The following is a 20517-nucleotide window of genomic DNA, read 5'->3' on the forward strand; positions in this document are numbered from 1 at the left end:
GCCAGTTTACAGTGTGAGCAGGGAAAAATAATACTTTGTTAACTTCTTGTTTAGGAAAAAAAGAAGCAGAACGCTTCCTTTAATGACACATTAGCTGACAGTGGTGCTTTTATGACTCTTTCCTAGTCACCGATGAATCACTGGATGGAAGCGCAGGGACAGACTGTTCTTATTGAAGGGTTGCAATCCGGTGGTTCAGTGTCACCCAAAACAAGGTGCTTCTCTTGCTTCTGCTCTCTCTCGTGTCATTGTCATCAGCAATTCATCCTGCCCCAGCTCTTGGTCAGCCCAAGATCACATCTGATAACCCTGGAGTTCTGTGTGCCACAAGCAGCTCCATCCCCAGACCAGACTTGGGGCTCTCAACACCCTCACTGCCACCGCAGCTCCTGCTTCCCACCGTGACAAACCAAGAAGCCTCTGGACTTTACCAGGCATTTTTTCCCTTGTGTTCCCTTCTAATGCAGTGCATATGTTTAGACATTTCCCTTCACAGACATCTGTTCTTTCCATGCGCCTTACATTTTAGATTATATATGCTTGGTTTTGATCCTTTGCATCAGAAAATAGGGTTTCTTGAAGCTTAATAGTGAGGGCTCAGTGCATCTGCCAGAGTTCCTGGCACAGCCAGCGTCCTGCAGGAGCAATTACTTTCCAGTGAGTCTCTAAAAATGCTTATTTACTTCCAGTTGTAGGCCAAAAATACTTTAAAATCAGGACAGTTTTTTCCAGTTACACAATCACCCGAAATATCTTGAATACATAGACTTCCACTGTGGTTCAATAGTCAACCTGAAAATAGCCAAAACAGTTTGTAAAGCATGCTAAAAGTGTTCTCTCCCAGAATTCAGGCTTTAGAAGTGCAACTCCATCGTCCAAGTCCACCAACGGCACAAAGCAAAATCAATTCCCCTGATTTTAAAACAACACAGGGGGAAAAGAGACAACAAAGGAGAGGGCAGCCAGTCTGTGCTGCTCTTCATCAGCTTCCTGAGCGGAATTATCGCAAGCAACCACTTCTAGAAAGTCCTTTCATGTCTATTCATGTTGGGTTTATTTACTGCTCTTGGTAAAACAAAACCAGAGTTGATTTCTGACCAGCCATGAGATTTAGGATATTTTTCCATTAGAGCTTTTTAATTAATTATAGTGAGTTTAGAACATTAGTGTGGGGCATCTGCTGCTCCTACCATTTTCATTTGTCAAAAGCATTGATAAAACCTGTTTTGGACAACAGCAGTTTAAGTAAGTATCAGATCCCCTTCCTGTCTTGAAAGCACAGGTAACAAAGTGTACAGTGATCTTTGAATGATCTCCAGAAAATCTTCTAAAGATCTCAAGGCACTTTGCAAAGTGAGACTCCATTTGTTTTCCTTACTCATGCATATTTTAAATTCCCTTTTAAGTTTCAATGGTTTGCATGGGTGTAATTCGGAGCAGACTGGGGCCTTACATATTTTGCATACCAACGAGTTATGTGAGTCCAATTTCTGAAAAAAAGATTATATGGGCATTATGATGCAGTTGTGGAGTAACTCACTGGAAAGAAATAATAATACAACAAACCCAGAAGGATTTACTTTGTAATTTTAAGCGGACGTTCACAAATGAAAGCAAGCTTTGTGTCCATCAACAATGTCCAGAAGGGAATCAGCCTTTCTCCAAACCTACTGAAGAACCATGGTCTTGATTTGTAGGTTTAAGTTACTGGCACCCTTTTACATATATATGTGTATCATCGAGACTTCAAATGATATTGAAAAAGTAGAAATAGCATGATAAACCTTCAAAGCTGAAGTAAAAAAGAACCTGTGTTTTAACTTAGCGTTGAGTATTTATACAGCCGGCACCGTTTAGTCCGGCATGTTTGAATGAGTGCGAGTCTGTGGTTGCAGTTGTGTATAAAAATACTGTACCCTGCTCCTGCCTTAGGAACTAAACTTCAGTTCCCAATAGCTCTCTCTGTAATTCTCTTTCCAAATAAAAGGACAAACTATTCCTGGCTCGTAACGGTGTATTTCTGTGGCTTCTTGAACTATAATGAAGGCAGTCTGGAATGTTAAAAATTGCATACTCAATGCCAGTTCTGAAGCCACGGTAATTTAGGCTTTAAATGTTTTGAAGTTTACATTTTGAGTCTGTTATTGTACAACTTTTTAATTAAAATGTTGCTGTAGTCCAGATCACTAATGCTTCTTGCTCAAAGATCCATTAACATCTATCTTAAAACCACTACCTAGAGAACTTGATAATTATGGTATCGAGAGCTAAGGCCATCTGCTTGGAAAATTATTTGGTTTTTATTTGGCTCCTTCTAATTGTAGAAATTCAAAGACATCTTTGATACCCACTGGATTCCAACAACGGAAACATCGGTTCTCTTTCTGTAAATGCTTCAGATAGTCTCTGCTGCAGACTAAATCTTGATGCAGGTTCAAGGAATAATCTGCCAAGCTTGTCACCGAGGAATCAGGTTTGGATTTTCTTGCAGAGACGGTATGTACCATTGATGCACGTTATCATCTCTATGTTTTCCCATCAGAATGCTACTAAATAAATCAGAAAAACACGACACGCTCACTTCTAGATGTCCTTGTAATCCAGTAACAGCTGTTCTTAGGACAAATAGCTCCGTGGACTCTTCTTGTTATCATCTGTAGCAGAGCGTTTGTAGACACTTATGCTTGAAATATCCCTTCACATTAATATCCTGTGTACAATGAAGTGAGACTTAAACCTGACCTTCACTCTCAAGTTAAAATTCCTCTCATACCCTGTGTAAACAGTGGGAATTAATTCCAGTGTCAGTGAGAGATACAAAATCTGGAAGTTAACACCACAAGGCTGGAGTTTTAGTGGGGCTTGGGGTGGGTTTTCTTTTGGGCAGGTAGGGAGGTCCCTCCTAAAGCCAGTGTAGGAGCTGGCCCAGTTTTTGAAGGAAAGTCCCTCAAGGATTTTTTAGCAAGGCCTCCAAAACATCGACTGGCTATAGGAATAGCTCAGCAGGACAGCAATGGCTTTGTGATAATTCTGCATATTGAGGGGGAAATCAGAGCTTTCCAGATGTTTCTTGTGCCAAATAACTCAGAAATCTATTTACATTTAGTCCAGGTTCAGATAATTTTGGTATTGAGAGCTAAGGCCATCTGCTGTCTGGTTTTTATTTGTCTCCTTCTAATTGTAATACCTGTACAATGTAAAATCATAGGGCTATTATTGTGTTTGTATTTACTAATCATTGTACAATAATAACTATTTCCAGTGTAGCATCCATGGGATTCTTGCACAACTGCAAATGTTGCCTAAATGCCTAGAGAGAGACCTCTGGGCAGCTCTAAGGTAGTAAGGAAACAAAATCCTTTCCTATCTGGAACAACCACTCGGGCAAAAGATACATTGAAAAATAGAGTGGACCTTGCTAGTCTCTGTCTGTGTTGCCTGTGGAGGCTTCAGACCTTGACTTTTATCACCCCACACCTCAGTACTACGTACTAAGAGAAGCAAACCCCCTCTAACATGACAATCAGCATGAGCTGTCTTCATAGCAGCTACATGCTTTCACACCCAGTGCATCTCTCGCTGTGACATGGAATTCTGCATTGTATCTGATTTTTGGCTACGAATTTTGGTTTTCAGGTGTAAGCAAAATGAGGTGTTATTATTTCCACCTAATCAAGGCAAAACCAGTTTCACTTTCTTTGAAGCTTTTTATCTCCCTACAGCTGGATTTGAATCTCTGACTTCACCACCACAACCCCAGAGCCATAACCACAAGGCCACATGGTCCCAGAGCTGTTTTTGGAGGTGGCAGTGATGTTATTTTAGAAGCTGCTAGCTATAAATTTCAGTTATATGTCAAGGAGGGTAAGTGAGCTTTGAAAGTCCTTGGTGAGTCTGTCCTTCAGTGACTAGTAGGCAATTACTGAGGCCGCTGGCAAGAGTGGGAATGGAAGGGTCATCCTGCAGCTTCTACCAGAAACCACTGAGTACAAACAAACAGCAACGGTGAATGACAGTTAAACTAATTGTCCTTGTTGGTATTACTGTCCCAAGACGGGTTGTGACGCAGAAAGTCAAACTGCACAAAGTCAGTTTTTCATTACAGTGAGCTCCAAATAGCATCAAAACAAGTAATTTTTAGACCTCTGGGCTGCGTGTGATAAATGCAGCCCAACCACCTTGATTCTTTTTTAAAAAGACTTCACCCTGACCCTTCAATTCATGAGGCATTTTTGCACTACTGGTTTCCTGCCTGAAAATAAACGTGAATCTGCTATTCCATACCACTTGTCCCATAAACTACAAGGGCAAACACTGGGAGCTATGACTGGAACCATTTTACATTTGCAAAATAAGGATCACTTGCCAAAATGATATGCTGGATTTAAAAGCCTCACTTGCCAAGATCCTTTCAAAGGAGAGCAGCCTTGGCACACTCAAAACCCCATTGTTGGGTACGATATGAGATAAAAGCCCCAAAAAACAACAACTGAACTGCAGAACGAGTTACTAAAAGCTAAAAAATGTGGAATTCAGTTCTTTCACGTGCAGGAACTGTTTACACTTTTCCATTCTCATAAGAGTTATTTTCAACTGCACAAGTTAACCACATCTGTGTGAAATGTAGATAAATCAGGGAGTAAAGTGATTTCAATCAGAATAAGGGTCATCATAGAGATGGTGGCTGAGAGATGGTGGTAGTTACTTATTCAAGATCGTGCTCGACACACTCAGCTCCCAGTTCAGTATTTCCTTGTCTCTGGAATAGCAAAGCACAGCTGTATGAACAGTGTTATTGAGACCAGTAAAAGGCATTAATTTTACACTCTTCCTCATGATATAGATGAGCTTTCCCATTGGAGATGCTCTCACACAATGGCCAAGCTCCAAAGGAAAGGCAGAGGGCAAAAATGCTACTGTCATACAAACCCCACAGAGATGGTCAGCCTCAAAACCAGAATAATCTAGTGGTTCAGGGCACAACTAAGGGAGTGAAGGTAATCCTTTAAGGAGAGAATAGAAGAGAATTCATCGGATTTGTAGAGCTGCAATTGCCTTTAGCTGGGTAAGAACCGGCCTTATCATCCTAGGGAGGGATGAATTCTCCATCACTTTCTCCTTCCAGTACAGAGCCTTACCATTCCTGAGCCTACACACTCAAGCTGGGGATGATTAAAATTAGGAGGAGAGAATAAAATCACCTTACTGCCCAGAAAATGGGCAAGTCAGGGAAATCCTCCTGCTCCAGTGAACCTGCTACCACCAACCACTCCGAGACAAAAACTGGGACTAGAAAGGACATGGAGAAGTTACTGATGGTTCCTGTTCATGCCCAGGGCAATAAATAACCTTTAAGATGATGCTGGATGCAGACAAGGATGTGAAATACTGGAAATACTCCTAGAAAATCAGAAAATCCCATCAGTCTAATAATCTGGATTTATCATCTATGATTCGAGGTCATTTTTACTGACAGATATAAGTCACTTCACATTAAGATTTCTTAGGATGCTCTACAACGGCAACGCAGGAATAAAATAGCATTCTCAGCAATGAAGGTCACATCTATTTTGATACTTGAAAGCAAGTTTGGAAGTAGGAGTCCCTTTGGAATTGAAGTGGAAACCCTGCAAGAAAAAATTCAATACAATTTACGTTACATGTAAAACGCGTGTGTGAAGTCAGCGATAAAGTGCAGCTGACCTCTCCTGTTGTCTCTCGGGAAATCAGAACTCAGTCGTGCCTGTTATAACTATTATTTAATAGTTGGGGAATGGCAGCATTTAGAGACTTGTGCTCAGTGTTGGACAGAGGTCTTTCAGTGAAGAACTCACAACAGCCATTTTGTCCTGGTTTCCAGGAAGAAAAGATTGCTCCTGGAGCCTAAGAAAACTGTCACAAAAATCTCGAAAGAAAAAGAAAACATAAAAATCCAAACAAGCAAAGAAAACATTTCACTAGAACCCATCTTTGGAAAAATATAAAAATATTTTTCCACCCAGAGAAATACCTATAAATAATTTTTGAACTATTAAAAGAGTGAACGCAGAAAAAGGCTATTTACATAGAGGTGTTTTGTGCTGTTTCAGTCTAATTTGTCACTGATGTAGGAGCCTCATATGTTAGCTGGAGGAAATCCAGAGTTTTCAAAGGTTTTCTGTCAGGGCTTGAAAAGTTGCCAGTTTTTTTAATGGAGCCGAGCAGTCTCAGGCCTGTTGTTCTCAAAGATTTTGTGAGCCAGGGCTGAATGTTAGCAGGAAACAGAGCCAAGTGGGCTTCCTGAGCGTCTGAGAGAGGAAACACTGTAATAAGCATGGAGGCTGTGGTTAAAAATAACTCTGGTATATAAAGGCTGCAAAGGATCCCCTCTCGCTCACACTCGCCGCTGCTTCTTGGCTGCTGCTTCCCGCTGACTGCATGTGAATGAGATGCTTTGCCATCCCCTCGGAGCAGGTGGTTTTCAAGCAGAAGAAGACAGAAAACAGCTCGCAGAGAAGCTGAGCACAAGGCAGCTCTTACTGAGTTTCCAGCAAGCAGGATCCAGGCTTTATTTCAAGAGCGTTGTCAGGCTGAGCTGAGCTGCAGCCACGGACGTGGAACACTTCAGTGTCTAACTTCAGGCTGAAGTAAAAGTTATGTTGAAAAAAATAACTTGGTTTTCTGTGATATGAAACCTGAAAAGGGGAACAGGGCAAATCATGCAAGGTCTTGAGCAATAGGTGAAAGGGCCCCCTAAATTGTTACCATCAGGCCCAGTGCGGCTTGTAGCACTTCTGCTACAGAAGGTTTAGTCCCACCCTGTGCCCCCCTTGTCCAACTGGAAGAGATGGATGTGGCAACCACAAGCTGGAGGATTGGCCACCCATCATCAATCAGAGCTCTGCAGTCCATGTGCATTGGTTTCTCACCCTGCTTCTACTCACCAAATTCATTTTGCTTGGGATTAGGCCCATCTCTTTTCTCTCAAAGCAGTGATTTTCCTTGCAAATGTGGGATAAAACCCACGCTGGTTATTTGGCAAATTAAAGCACCTTTTTCCCTGCTGTAACCTGACACTAACAGCCCCATGCACTCCATGCTGAACACTTCTTTGTAGCTCACATTATGCCGTAATTGGCAAAACACATTCTTCCCAGGCTTGTGTTTTTATTACAAACATTTATTTGGCGCTTGATGTGGCAAATGAAAAGAAAATTTCACAACTCATTCTACAAAGTTGCATTGTATCAGGCTGTCCCTTGAAAAAGCATTTTATTGCTCAAGAATAGCTGTAACCGTTCGAGGGATTTCAACAGTGTTGTTCTCTTCAGCTACAATTGCTATATATACTACAGCACCAAATAGTAATAATTTTGATCAGTATTAACCCTGACAACTGGCACTTGATTCCACCCTCAGCAGTAAGTGTGACATTCCTTGCAGGCATCAGCTGAGCAATCTGGAGTAATAGTTCAGGTGCATGGAAAAAAATGAGCTGAAGTTTTGTTTCTGAATAGAAAGCATTTTCTACGAAACACAAAGCAGTGTTCCTAGGCTCAGACATAGCCAGGAATTTAAATATATAAATACCCTAAAATGTAGGCATTAATAGCTCAAGAAAAAAAAATTATCACAACAATGGACATATGTGTCTGGAAAAAAGTCTATCCCAAAATATCCCACTGAAGTTTCAAAGCTTAATCATAATTATATAACTAATTGTGATCATGGAAAAAAATTATATACCATACTGAATATTTCAGTGATCTAAGTCTGCAGGGACTTGAGAGGCCAGGAAGACAAATGAAATCAGCTGCTCTATACATGCAGCCTGTCCTGCAGAGGTGCCTGTCTTCCTCTCACTGGCCAATTCATACCTCTGATTCACACTTCCATGTATTCAAACAGGGAAAGTAATTCCAGGCAGCCAGCGATACCAATTAACAGCGTCATGGTTAATGAAATGCTTGCTCCAATATTTCCCATTACTTAACTGCAGGACATATGACTAATAAATCATACAGGTGCAGTACAAAGAAGGTATTTTATAAAGGAGAACTAAAACCCACATGTTCATCACGTTAAACAAGGCTTTGCAACCTACACCCTACATGAACTCCTACTTTGTATATTTGGTGAATAAAGCTCCACTTATCAGATCCAACCATAACCTATAACCATGTTCTACATGCCAGCAAGGGAAAAAAACCCAAAGCCTTCCTCACTTCTAAGTAATTCCCTTCCTGTGATTGGTTTTAAGCTTTGTCCAGTCTTCTCTCCCCCTCCCCCAGTTGAAACGTGAACTTCAAAGTGACGAAAAACTCTTCTAGGAAGGGCATCTGCATCTGTGCTGACTCAGACTGCTACAGATCTCACAAAATAAAAAGAGAAAAAAAAAGCAGCTGATTAGGGCTTTGAAGTTCCCTCAAATAGAATTTTCCCCTTGCATTTATTAAACCCCAAACACAGTTCTTACTTCTAAACCCAGTCAGCTTTGCCCGTCTGACAACACTTACTGTCCCAAGTGGACGTGACAGATCAGACATCATTTCCTTTTTTCTCCTGTCGTCTCCAACCAATTACACAAATTGTCTATTAAAAATGCAGGCCAGGAACGATGCGAGCAGTATGAACACTCGAAGTGTAACACTCCTGTATTCCAGAACTGAGTTTCATCTTCTTGGGTTTCTGATGTTGTAGAGCCCATTAAATATTTGTTAATAACTTGTTAAGAGTAATTTTTCTGAATGGAATCACATAGGTACTTCTGCCCTGTGCTCCTGTTATTCCATGCCCTTATTGCCCATTTCTTCACTAAATATTTGGTTCTGTAATCTAAAGTGTATGGCAGCAACTGAAAACTACTTGTCATGATCCGTGACTGACATTTCAAGCAGTTTTGCTGATATGATTTAACATGCTTGCCAAGTTTTGGAAACTGTGGTATCATTTCACAGTTCTGAAAAAAAAAATATATATATTTTTCAAGCGTGTTTTTAATTGACAGTTGAAAGGGACATCTGCAATACAACATTTGGGCATTCAGCACACACGTCAGTAAAAGCTGGCAGAAACACAGTTACATCCCTGATCAAAGCTGATCATTAAAAAAGTGGCATACGTTGTTTAGGTTTGAAGAGCCCCCAAATCAAAAATTATAAAAAATCCTTTACAGCTGAATGCTATCATTCTTCACACAGCAAATTCAAGCAACAATACATAATTACCTCAATTATATTCACTAAATAGCTGATTTTTTTTGCATGATTTATTCAGCCATGAACATATTTTCTTGCATATTTCTGAGGAAAGTTTTCTTTATATAGTTTGACTTACTTATTTAAATGGATTTTAAGCTGCTTTCCCTCTGCATTGATGGGAGTCTGCCTTGCTAAAGCAGGTTGGAAGCATCAGAGCTTGACTTTTGCTCATCTTTGGGAGTTAATAAGGCCTTCACTAAAACCAGTTAAGATTGCCATCACAAGGAATGGAAGGGATAGAACTGTCAATAACTGTGTCAAAAAAGCAGAAGAAGTGCTAAAAAATACTTCTGTTCTGTCTTTGGGAAAAAGCCAGATGCTGTATTGAGATCAGACAATAATGATGTTGAAATACTTTCCATTACAGTAACTAAGGAGGATGTTAAAACAACTGCTACTCATCTCAAACAGTATTAAGTTGCCAGGTCTGGGTAATTTAGAAGTGAATGTTTCAAAAGAACCAACTAAGGACATATCCAGATGGTTAATGTTTATCATCAATTCATTTCGGAGCAGTGGGGAAGCCCCAGGTGACTTGGAGAATGTTAATATTATGTCAATATTGCAACAGGGTAAACAGAATGACCCAGATATGCCTGTCAGTGTTACATAAACCTGGGCAGAGACAGGGAGGACTAGAGACATAAAAAGAATTCTAAATAAAGATGGTTTGGTTAATGACGTTTGTGATGGTGTTTTAAATAAGGATGTGCCTCAGTGCAGTGTGATTTTCACAGTAAGAAATAAGCACATGACAAATTAACACGATGTGCACATGCAAATTGGTCCAACCACAGGCCAATACATCTGGAAATGGAATTTAGATTTTAATCAAGCAGGTTTATTGGCTCTTGATCTTTTTTATCATTACTTACCATTCAATGTTGTTAACAATGACCTGGAAGAAAACAGAAATTGTTTCTGATAAAGTCCTAGATGACAAGGATCATGGAAGTGCAACATAATTTGAAGAACGTGTCATTGTTAAAGAATTATTTTAACTATCCAGGCAGACACAAACCCCACTCACGGCAATACAGAGAAGCTAAAGGCCACACTTCTAGGAATGGAAAATGCAAGCAGCCCTGCTTTTTGGCATGGGCAAAAATAGGTTCCTACATAGGCCAACAGGGAATTCATCAGAAAAACTGGGACACCAAAATTGCTCTGCTCTCAGACAATTCATTTCATGGTGTCTTTTTGCAGCCTCCACCTTCCATCTGTGCAACCCTAAATAAGCCGGATTTCTCCCAGTGGTTCCAATTCTCTCTTGATGCTTCCTAGCCCTGCCACCATCATTTCCATCAGGTCTCCCAGGGTCCTGTTCTACCTTCCAGTCTTCCCCCATATCCCATGTGCCCTGCTTTCAACATTGTCATAAATTCAATCTTCTCAAAAAGCCTGGGAGCCAACACTGAGTGCAGAGGGTGTACATGGTGGTGCTGCCCTGGACTGGGGAGCTGAGACAGTACCATGGGATCACAGGATGGTTTGGATTGGGAGGGACCTTAAAGCTCATCCAGTCACAGCCCCTGCCACAGGCAGGGACACCTTCCACCACCCCAGGGTGCTCCAAGCCCTGTCCAACCTGGCCTTGGACACTTCCAGGGAGGGGGCAGCCTCTGGGCAACCTGTGCCATGTCCTCCCCAACCTCATAGCGAAAAATTTCTTCCCAATATCCCACCTAACCCTGCTCTCTGGCAGTGGGAAGCCATTCCCCCTTGTCCTGGCACTCCATGACATGAAAGAGCTGGGGGAGAGGATGCCTTTGCCAAGCAGCTACTCAGCACAAGACCATGACAAAGGGCACAAGTCAAATCATTAAAGAGAAGTGACTCATATTTGTCTGCTACTCCACTTTTCCAGTGCTCAGACCTCAAGAAAGACTTTGGAAATATGCAGATAGCTCAAAGGAGACTCACTAAGAAAAAAAGTATTAAGGAAAATATGTTTTCCTAAAAACTTAATGAGCCCCTTCAGGTCATCAAAGAGATGGTTCACCTTTGTGTGTCAGTCCCTGAGTGGGAATCAGCTCCAGTCATGAAAGGTCTGGTCAAAAAGGCTCCTTTCTCCAATTAATTTATGATGTTACTTTAGTCAGACAGAAGACCTACAGGATTAAATCACTCTCCCCAAATTAAGATGTGTGTCTCCAATACATTTCATATATTTCATTTTATGTGGTTGTTTACATCATTTTATCAACTTCCTTGACAGCAGATTCTAAAAAGTGTTAACTCAGAACCTGCAGTTTAAAATAGAAAAAAATAAAAAATTATATAGTCAACAGAACTGTGACAATTTGAGATGCAGGCAAGGAAATCCTCTGTCTCGTTTCAATATGAAGGGGTTGGTCACGGTGTTACTTGTACTGTGTACTCTGGGTGCTAAGAGGTGTCGTGTTCGGCTCGTTTACCCTGCTATTACTATTATTACTCTAGGTGTAATCAGGACTTTCTGAGAACAATCCCCGAGAAAGGAGCTTTTTGTTAGTTTGCTTGAGTTCTGCAGTGACTCAGAACTGGGGCAGCCAGGTGATGTGGGTACTGCACTAATCCATTCAGCTGTGAGCTTCAGTGGGCACAGCCTAGCACAGCCCTAGCTCGGATTCTTCTATTAACATGCAAAATCTTGATTGCAATCCCTTTAAAAGTTTCTCCTTGATCTAAAAGCAACAAGAGAGAGCAGCAGCAACACCTAGAAAAATCAACTTTGCCATATAAAAATGGCTGAGTCCGTGTTTACTTTGGCTGGAAGACAAATCACACATCATTTAGTTCTCCTCTACCCACAGCAGATTAACAAATACTTTCTAATCTCACATTCTTCACATTTGTACACCAGTGGCATCACTCCTGATCTATGCTAAGCGAGATCACTGCCAGGATCTTGCATTTAGGTATTTAAAATAAGAGTTGTGAGCAGCAGAAAGCCAGAAAATGTCAGCACAACTGTCCGCAACCGAGTGGAAGGTCACGGCAAAGTTGTTCTCAATTTGCGCAGAAGCAGTGACTCATAAGGTAAATAAATTCTCACATTTGTCTCCCCAGGTTTAGTGCAGCTCTCAATTTTTAGCCTCTCCACTTTGCTTGAAAACAAAGAGAAACTAAAGGCAGTGAATTTATTATTTAGTGTGCCTGGTTTCATCCTCTCTGCCTGCTAAACGCTTCCTTTACACGAAGAAAATGCAGAGTTTGGTGACAGGCATTGCAGGGCTATAAACAAAGTCCTTCCAGTGCCTACTGGAAGGCAGCATCCGATTGGAGCTTCTCAGCGAAACCTACACGTCCAGTTGCATATCCTAGAAACAAAATATTTTGTTATAGCTGTTGCTGAAATCACAAGCACATAAACTGACACAGACATTTGGGGTGTGTTATCAAGGGAACATTCACATTCATTCTGAATTCATCAGAGTATATTTTCTTGGCTGACTCACAGCCCCATATATATGTATCATTCACTTACAGACGTTTTATTAGAGGAAAAGAGTTTACATTGAAAGATTACACAAGTGTGACATTACAGAGCCATGAGTCACACATCTTTGTGTACAGCGTTACCATGCACTCAGTGTATTGATTCTGCTCCAGTCACAGAAGTTTGGCTGCTCCTTCTGGCCAACCTGTGAACTTTTAGAATGAAAACTATAGAAAGTTAAACAAAAGAGATATTCCTGATTTTAAAACATGTGTAGCTATTGAAAAGATCATTTACTCACCCTAGCAACTGAGCTTTCCCGAGGCAGCTAAACACAGCCACAAGCCTGGGATGGGCTCTGGTGAACAGGCTCAAAATGCTTCAGAGAACCAGAGCCCATCGAGGGCATTGCTCCTTCCCCTCCTGGGGCACACCGTGCATAAAAGTGAGAGATGTTCTCTCTTGCACTCTCCTGATTTCCAGCTCACTTAGAAACCCTTTTAGAAGTGATTGCAAAGGAAATATGGACGAGGAAAGGAGAAAACATAGCTCTTTCTTTGAACAGGCTCTCAAAGAATCAGTCTGTCCCTTGATACATCACAGTTTTTCCTCCTTTCAGAACCACCAGTTTTGCTCCTGGATGATGGCCAAGCAGCCCCGATCCTCAAAAACAGGAGTCTGGGGCATGTTATCAGCAATTATTGGAGAATTGCTCCTTCAGACTTGGCATCTGAGCTAGAGGCCAAGGTAAGGGAGAAGAACAATCTTCCCTTCTGAAAAATCAAGCCCAAGACCATAAATTGCCTACATCCAGAGGAAATCACAGAAGCTACGTGCATTTTTTCTCTCATAATGTCACATTGCAACATTGATTTTGGCAATCTTTGTGCTGGAATGGAAATTCTGCTACAGATCTGGACTTCCATTAAATGTAAAACTTCAGTGAAGGCTGTACAAGAGTGGCATCGAACACCTTTCTGTCAGCACCAAGATGCATCTGGGACCTTTAGGGTGACCAGTGCCAGAGGGCCCCATCATCAGCTCAGCAGTTTACCCATGGGAGCAGGGCATGTCTCCCTCACTGTGCTCCGGACACCTTCCACTGCCACCCTCTTTTTCTGAGTCTGATCGCACCACATGCCCCAGGGATGAGGCCGGGTTATGGGGCAGCTGCTCTGAGGTGTGGGGGGATCAAACCCCTAATTCATGGTGTCTTTCTTAGTGGCCCCAAGGCAAGCACCCCTCAGTGTTCCCCGTCCCACAGCGAGTCCCTCAAAGCCTCCGTTGAAGCTTGTAGTTACCAGTGTCCCCTCGTGTCACAGGTGGTCCCTTGGTGTTTCCAGGTCAGGGAGCCCTCAATGCCCTCCACCCCACAGCAGGTCGCTCACAGTATGTCTCAGCACAGGGTCCCCTCACGTCAGGAAGGGTCCTGTAGGTGTTCCCAGGGCAAGGAAAGCCCTGTGGACCCTCATCCCACCGAAGTCCCTCCAAGCCTCTCTTAGCACAGGACAGGATCCCCTCAGTGTCCCTGGAGCAGGGGAATAGAGACCCCTCGGCGTCCCCCCAGCTCACTCGGGACAGGGACCCCTCAGCGTCCCGTCTCGGGCCTCTGTCCGAGGTGGGGGTCGCGGCTCTACGGCCACTGCCCGATGTAGAGGTCACAGCTCCACGGCCACTGCCCGAGACGGGGGTCGCGGCTCCTCGGCCGCCCGCGAGGGGAGGGCGGCGAAGGGGGCCCGTCCCCGCTCCGCTCCGCCCCGCTCGGGCTGGGACCGCCGCCGCCGCGTCCTTTTATACCGGGGCTAAATTTAGGCTGCGCCCGAGCCGCTGCCTCCCGCCCGCCCCGTCCGGGACGCGTTTCCTCCGCTCCTGCAATTGGCCTGAGGCCGCCCGCGCCCGCGTTATAAGGTGCGGAGAGCGGCCGGCCGCGCTCGTCCCGCACCATGGCGCTGAGCGACACCGCCCTACCCTCCTTCGCCACCTTCGCCAGCCCCTGCCGCGAGAAAGCTCTGCACGAAGTGAGTGTCCCCCGCGCTCAGCACCGACGGCTCATCGCACGAGTGACCGCGGAGCCGCCGCCCCGCTGCGACTCCAGTCCGTCCCCCCAGCCCCGTTCCCCGAGGCGAACGGCACCTCTAACCCTCTCCCTTTTCTCTCTCCCCAGAGGTGGAAGTGCGAGCAGGAGGCCAAGACCCCCGCCGGCACCTGGGGCGGCCTCTCCCCACGCAAAGAGGACGAGGATCTCAACAACGTGCTGGATTTTATCCTTTCCATGGGCAGCGATGGCTACGGCCAGGGCACTGCCGGCGGGGACTATCCCCCTGCCCAAGGCGAAAGCGGTGGCTTTTACCAGACAAACCCGTCCCCGGGATGCTACAGTGCCCTGGAGCAGGGCAGCCCCCCGCCCTACAACGCCGGCATCGTGCCGGAGATGATGCGTTCCGATATGGACTCCAACTACTGCCCTTCTGGCAGCGTCCACGGGCGGTTCTTTGTGACACCCACCTTCGGGAGCCCGCAGTTCGTTGAGAACATTAAGCCCGAACCCGACATGGACAATTATGGACCGGTCCTGGGTCTGGTGCCCCAGGCTTGCCCAAAGATCAAGCAGGAGGGGAACGCGACCTGCATGATGGCCTACGAGCAGCCCCGGGTGGCCAGTTCCCCCCAGATCCCTGGGGCAGAGACGCCCCCGCTTAGCCCCGACGATCTCATGGTGAACGACTGCCACACACAGATGATGTGTCCCTCGTCCGTGTCATTCCAGCAAAGTTACCACCCGGCCTCCGGCTTCCACCACCCGCAGACCCACCTCCAGTACCAGAACACCTCCCAGTTTGGCCTTTTCGAGGACAGCCTGCCCTTACAGCCCTCGGCTCCTAGGGGCATGCTCACCCCTCCTTCCTCCCCTCTGGAGCTGCTGGACTCCAAACCAAAGCGAGGACGCCGGTCCTGGCCAAGGAAGAGGACGGCCACTCACACGTGCACCTATGCCGGCTGTGGGAAGACCTACACCAAGAGCTCACACCTGAAGGCCCACCTCAGGACACACACAGGTAAATGTTGCTGATGGCCTTCATACGGAGATGTGCTGTGTGCCGGTTGGGATAGGGGATAGCCCTGTGTAAAACAGTTTGCAGCCTGGGCTTTTACCCTGTAGTCTGTTAAATTCACAGCTGAGCTATGGCAGGTGGTCAGGTCTGTGACCTAAGTGTTCACCTATGTAGTCAAAGTTTTTCTAAGGGCTTCTAAAGCCCTTTCTCCAAAGATTTTCACTGCAGGTATGGGTGAGTAAAGGAATTTCTTGTAGTTTAGCTTAAAAGCACTTGGATCCTGCTGTGAAAGGGCTTGGTAGCAAATAAAGGGATAGCTACGATAAACCTCAGCAGGTTGCCTGGTATATGGTGCCATGCTGAGTCATGCTCTCCGATTTCCCCAAACAGGTGAAAAGCCCTACCACTGCAACTGGGAAGGCTGCGGCTGGAAGTTCGCGCGCTCTGATGAGCTGACCCGTCACTATCGCAAGCACACGGGCCACCGGCCCTTCCAGTGCCACCTCTGCGACAGGGCGTTCTCCAGGTCGGACCACCTGGCTTTGCACATGAAGCGGCACATGTAGCCCCAGGGACTCTGCCCTGCCAACAGTGGATCTTATTTAACTGCTCAGGTGCAGAAGCGTTAAAAACCTGTAGCTGGTACTACATAGGGAGGCACCGACCGACGCTCCAGGACGGACACTGAGGATCTGACACAAGGAGCCTTAGCCAGGCATCTCCTGCAGAGAATCTGCCGTGACTGAATCAGTGACCTGCCCGTCCCGGTCAGGAGAACAGGGGTTATTTATGAAGCTTCTGTGAAGGGTAAACTCCGTAAGACTCCATACAGATTGTATAGAAGAAGCTGTAAATATGGTTTTTCCCCCCGATTTTAACTGCCCATTCCTAAGCTTTACAAGACAATGTTTGTATGGAAACTGCCTGAAGTTGACCCTAGAAGGCATAAAAAAATGAATGTTACTGTAGCTAACAATGTTAGTTTAGATCTCAGTTGAAGGCATGGCTAAGAGAACACTCCTCTTGTTAGACTGTTTGGTTCACAGGTGCAATAATATTCTTGTTTGCCATGATCTACACTAGAAGTACAGGGCTTGATGTCTTGTAAGAAAATAACCTATTTACTGTAATTTTTTTATATATTGTAAATAATTTTATACAATGAGAAATATTGTATATGTAAATAGAAGACAAATGGGTATTTTGCCTATTTCTGTTTTTATAAAAACATAATTTTTCAATGTTTGAAAACATTTCATCTTTTTAATAAAATAAGTTTTTAATTGCTATGATTTTCATTCTCCTCTGAGATCTCCCTGTTACTTTTTCCCTGATGGCTGGACCAGCAACCACCTGGTTGTGTTTTAAATTATCAACAACTGTAGGAAGACACTTAAATCTGAGCCATGGATTTTTCTGAAACAGATAACAGAGTAAGTAAGTTATTCTCAGTGGTAAATAAGACACAGTACAGTGCTTTATCAAAAAATCAAATAGGAAAGTAGATCATATTCAAAATATACTTCCTTAAAATGGTTAAGTAAGCAACACTGTAATTTCAGTCTCATTTCTAGTTTATGCTAGACTATTTTAATAGCATTCTTAATGTTTTCCAGATGCAGTTATAGTTTTGCCAGCAGTGTGTGGGTTTTTACTATAAATTTAAACACTGCATTTTTGTAATTATGGAGGCTTATTTTAAGGCATTCTTGTACATAAATTATCAGTGCTCTCAAGAGCTCAGTGCAGAATTCCAATAGAACAGTAGTGGAATTCAAGCATGAATTCACAATACAGGTTAAAATACCTTCCATAATTCATTCCCCAGAACTTAAATTCACCTAATAATTTGCAGTGTCACCTAGATTTCAGGAGTTAAGAAAGTTAGTAACTTTCTGGGGGGAAAATCAGCCAGGAATTGAGACTGTGAAAACTAATTGTAAATAAACTGGATACTGCAACAGCTATAGGGGTAAAGAGAGCTGCAAAAGTCAAATTGAGCCCCCAAAAAATTCTCAGCTGTAAATGAGCTCAGAATTCCAAGCAGTAAATCCAAGCAGTTGTTCTGACAGTCTGATGGGCATCCTCTGTCTTTACAACTCTGATTTTGTGGTGAGTCTGGATACCTGTACATCACTGCTAATCAAATCTGCAGATTCAGCTTAATATTGCAGCATTTTGTTTCCTTAACATCTGGATACTTGGAACTTGGTTTTAGTCAAGATAGTGACCTTCTTTCTGACTTTACATGTTAGAATACACAAGAATGAAATCAACAGGAATGCATTTAGAGCAACTACAAATATAGCTGTTCTTCTGTGAAAGCAAAGGCTGAAGTTGTTCATGTGGAACAGATGTATTTTGGGCTTCTAATCATTGGCATGGAAGAATGAGTTCCACATTTCACTTTTATAGCTCTTTCAAAGTGAAATATAAGGGAGCTTTAACGTTTCTTCATCAAAAACAAAACCCATTTATTTGCTAGAAAAAAAATAAATTGCACAATCTAATTCCAGAAAGTGAGGATGACTTAAAGATGTTCTAAACTTGGCACATTCATTGTTGCAACAGTTCTAGGTATTTCCTTCTCTTTCCCCATAGCCAAATATTTTCATATTTCAGCATGTCCTTTGGTGTTTATAACTTTAAGAAAACAACTTTTAAAATTCTTACTCTCATCTCTTCACACTCACCTGGCTTTCCCTTGCTCTTTCTGAAGAACTGGAAATGGTTTTAGTCATTCCCAGTTTTCAGTGTTCCCAGTTTTTGTTATAACCCAGGTTTCAGTAATACAGTGCAAGCTTAAACAATTGCTTTTTGTAATGCAATTTAAAAGACAAAGAGGTGTGACATCTCAGTGCTCAGCCCCATATCTGCGTTGGGAAGGGCCCAAGAGCTCTCCAGTGGTGGGGAAGATCTTGGAAGCATCACAACATCACAATGCACTTATCTGGCTCGACTTGTCCCCAGTCCTCTCCTGACCTCTAGTAGAGGCTGGGTATAGGTCTGACCAGTTTTCTTTCCTTCCAAATCCTCAGCCTGGAGAAGAGGGCTCCAAGGAGACCTCAGAGTCCCTTCCAGTGCCTAAAGGGGCTCCAAGAGAGCGGGAGAGGGACTCTACAAGGGCTGGAGCAACAGGACAAGAGGGAATGTTTTCACACTACCAGAGGGCAGGGTTAGATGGGATGTTGGGAAGAAATTCTTCCCTGTGAGGGTGGTGAGGGACTGGAACAGAATTCCCAGAGAAATTGTGGTTGCTTCATCCCTGGAAATATTCAAGGTCAGCTTGAACGGGGCTTGGAGCAACCTGATCTAGTGGAAGGTGTCCCTGGCCATGGCAAGGGCTTGAATTGACCAGGATGGACTTTAAGCTCCCTTCCAACCAAAACCATTCTGCGATTCTGTGATTCCAAGTCAGCTGCAGCCAGTGAATGGTACGAAGGTATTGTGTGCTGCTCAGGGCCTTTGTGCAGAAATAAATGTCAACACAGTCACTAACCCCTAAAAAACCCTCATGTGGCTACTCTGCAGCACCCACCACCACACTGGGTGCTTCTCCTCCTCCTCATCCTCCTCGTCCTCCTCCTACTCCTCCTACTCCTCCAGCTTCTCCTCCAGCGCCTCAGCATGAGAGCATTCAAACCTGCCTTTGCTCCAGGTAAGAGTCTGGCTGTGAGGGTTATCACCTCTGCTGCCTCTGCTGCTGCTCACTAGAAAGTCTTCAGACAAGACAGTTGGTATCTGCCTGATAGCGTGGTACCAAATAGCTTTCAGAGCCTAATGGGCAGTGGAGACAAGGAAAGAGGAGCAGGTGTTGGTGTCTGAGCTTTTAGATTTGTGACTCAACTGAAAAGAGAGCAGAGGAATCCCCATGCATAAATGTAAAAGACTTTATATAAAAATATATAAAGACAGGCCTCTGAATGGGATGGGGGACAAAGCACTAATAAAAGTTCACAAGAAACTTTCTTGTCATTGTTTAAGGGAGGGCATCTGTGATAATTGCTACGTGGTCTTTACAGGAAACTGCATGTTCTTGAATCTTGAGATCATCTTGTAGCAGAAAAAAAAGAGATGCTGATCTTATTCTTCTCACATTCCATTATGAGTAATTGTCAACTCTCTTTTTTTTTTTTTCCTCTCTGTTTAATTGTTTTAAATGAGTACATCCAAAGATGTGTCGCTGTAATTCCAGTAATCTACCAAGCCTCCCCTAGTTAGCAGGAAACCACAAATGCTCCACATCTTCTACTAACTGACCATCAGGTTATCTCTTAAGTAATTTTGTTCTAATTAACCATCTGCCTCCCAGGAAGCATCCAGCGACCACAACCTGCAGCTATCCCAGATTTGATTTTGACATACCAGGGAAAGGAAAAAACTACAGAAGCTGTAGTTAAACCTGAGGGGAGGAAATGTAGAGTCCGTTGAAAACAAGATTTTCACACATATTAATGTAAGATACCACAGCCATGGGCTCACTATTGTTGTAAGATAGATTGTGAGATAAGATAGAGCAGGTTAAGTGCAGAAACAGGCAAATCCTGCACAACGATCCTAGTGAAATTTTTAGTAAATATTGCCAAACTCAGGTACCATCCAGAGCAGTCACTGCTCTAAGTCTGTTCATTCCACATGGAGTTTCAGAGCATTGTGTTTCACTCTGCTGAAAATGGTTTTTCCTCACCCACTGACTTGAGAAGAGTCAGTTAAACTCCCCCGCGATGGGACCTCGCTGTCAGAACACACCGTAATCCTGAGATGGCCCAGAGCAGAACCAGGGCCAGCCGCCACAGGGCCGTTT

The 20517-nt window shown here is 43.8% G+C and overlaps 1 protein-coding gene across 1 annotated transcript; it reads left to right on the forward strand.

The window, feature by feature from the left end:
• Window positions 1-14567: 14567 nt before the first annotated feature.
• KLF2 (Kruppel like factor 2) lies at window positions 14568-17005 on the forward strand. Its single transcript, XM_032092998.1, has 3 exons — window positions 14568-14678; window positions 14825-15716; window positions 16104-17005. Exons 1-3 carry the CDS (start codon window positions 14604-14606, stop codon window positions 16277-16279), a joined length of 1143 nt encoding a protein of 380 aa, XP_031948889.1. The 5' UTR covers window positions 14568-14603; the 3' UTR covers window positions 16280-17005.
• The last annotated feature ends 3512 nt before the right edge of the window (window positions 17006-20517 follow it).

This window comes from Corvus moneduloides, chromosome 28 (genome assembly GCF_009650955.1).
Source record: "Corvus moneduloides isolate bCorMon1 chromosome 28, bCorMon1.pri, whole genome shotgun sequence".
In the NCBI taxonomy this organism is placed as follows: domain Eukaryota; kingdom Metazoa; phylum Chordata; class Aves; order Passeriformes; family Corvidae; genus Corvus; species Corvus moneduloides.